Raw genomic sequence first — 2148 nt, 5'->3', positions numbered from 1 at the left:
TAAATACCATATGTATATATATATATATATATATATAAAATATATATATATATATATATAAAATATATATATATATATGAAATTATACATACGCATAGACAATCGTTTGCATTCGCATAGAGAATCCAGGTACACCGTACATACATTCATCTAAATTCTCATCCAAAACCACACCAGATCTCACAAAGCTACGACAATTCGCATACCTTCTCCTGTCGGGCGACCTTCTTGATGGCGTCGATGGTTTCGGTGTCGTCAACCAAATACGAGTCAGCTTCTTCGGCCTGCTTGCGCAGCTGTAGGACCTGCTTCTTCTTCTTCTTGGCGTCTTTCTGGTCACGATGCTGTTGCACACAGGCGAGCGAACAGTGTAGTTATTGAGTACGTGGGATGCACGTACTCGACGATGGTGCTAACACGTGTGAAGGATGTGTGATGAAACATGTGCAGGTGTGTATGATCTTGTACACCATAGGGTGTTGTTGGACGCGTCATAAAGGAATGACCCGTGAACGTGCATGCCCATGTATATGCCGTGGATTATAGGTGCCATGTATATCCCGTATATGCTGCTGCTACCGTCATAGCAATGACACAATAATGGAATGTATTGTTCTACATATTGACACTGCTGAAACCCACGGGCCACTGTTACACACAGGGAAGACGTCTTATCGAGGATCTGTCACCATGTAAACCGTGGCATGCCCAGGCACACATAAGGACCAAGTATATCACAGTGTATGTGTTTCTAAGCGCCAAAGGTGTGCGCTGCGGTTGAATTGAGGCTGATGTGCAATACCCTGTCACGGGAATGCTTGCAAGCAACAGAAGTTAACCACCTGCACGATTGCGTCTCGGCGCACATGTGCTGATGATGATAGCAGCCGATGTTCATGGTTCAAAGCGATAGGACAATGCAGGCTTGTGTATAGGTATGGACGGATCCGGGTTTACGAATGTGCACAACATAAAATACGGCCACGTGCTAGAAGGACGCCAAACTCACTTTCCATGTGACGGGTCACAGAATAACAAGTCGGTTGATGATTATGTGTTACACATGTTTAAAGTAGCAATACACTTACCTTTCTCGCCTTCTCATGGATGGAATAGCGCTCACGCTCAACTAACTCTGTCTCAGCTGACATCAATTTTCTATGTTGATGGGTGTGAAAGTACGATCAGATACCACAGAGCGAAGCTATCAGGCTGTTAACATTGTTGAGACAACTTCAATGCCAGAAGAAGATCCCCAACTCACATGAGGGAGATGATCACAGCAAAGACAGGTTTGCATCCTACAGGATTAAACCACTGAAACATAAGGTACACACACTAGTATGCTGTCACCATGTGGGAGTCAAGGATTGTCACGGAACGCCAGAAAGGCCAGCACTCACAAGGGTAGAAAACCACAGCACACATTGCCATGATCACAGCCTATCCGATACCCCCCCATGGGAACTAGGGGATACAACAACGTGCTGATGAAATACATCGAAACGACTACGCTCCCATGGGATTGTATGCAAAACCATAGCATGTGGATATCATGGGGTCCTCGGCTGGTCTGAGGTTCCATATGAACAACCACCAGTAATGCCGACAATGTTCGCAACTATATCATGGTTTAGTCGGCCGACGTAAATCCTACGCAGAGGCTCAGAGTGGCTACAATATGTGCACTTGCTAAGTGTGGGGCGACACGCAGGCAAGACCACACTATACAACCAGTGCTTACCTGTTCACTTCCAACATCATTTCTTTCTCTCTGCGGTAAGCTGCCACACGCTTGCTCTCCTTTATTCTCATTTCTGAGAATGAAAAGGGTAAGAAGTTTCATAGACGTAATGTGAGCAGCGTGTAGCAATAAAGTGCGACATATGTGCTAGAAAAAAGACACCTAGGGTGTGCCAAACTGCATTTCGAGCCACTGATATGCGGTATGACATAAACATACTCATCCAACGATCACATATGCGACAAGTACTCACTGAGTAGCATATACACTGTCCGAAGCGAAAATGAACAATTTGCAGAACAATATATGAAAGTAGATGGCTGAACAGACGACGACGTACATTTAATATAACGGACAGGAGAAAGTCTGCATAAAGAGCAGATCAATATACTTTATATAATATA

General features: G+C 44.3%; 1 protein-coding gene across 1 annotated transcript in view; it reads right to left on the bottom strand.

Moving 5' to 3' along the window:
* Window positions 1–188: 188 nt before the first annotated feature.
* SARC_03364 (hypothetical protein) overlaps window positions 189–2148 on the bottom strand; it is a gene marked incomplete at both ends in the record, with an annotated part of 3907 nt that continues 1947 nt past the window's right edge. The window contains 3 exons of the mRNA XM_014302829.1: window positions 189–344; window positions 1089–1158; window positions 1745–1817. Of these exons, the coding sequence (XP_014158304.1) occupies window positions 189–344; window positions 1089–1158; window positions 1745–1817 (299 nt within the window). The remainder of the gene's footprint in view (window positions 345–1088; window positions 1159–1744; window positions 1818–2148) is intronic.

The sequence above is a fragment of the Sphaeroforma arctica genome (genome assembly GCF_001186125.1).
Source record: "Sphaeroforma arctica JP610 unplaced genomic scaffold supercont1.170, whole genome shotgun sequence".
NCBI classification, from domain to species: domain Eukaryota; class Ichthyosporea; order Ichthyophonida; genus Sphaeroforma; species Sphaeroforma arctica.
This window is presented reverse-complemented; position numbering and strand designations above follow the sequence as displayed.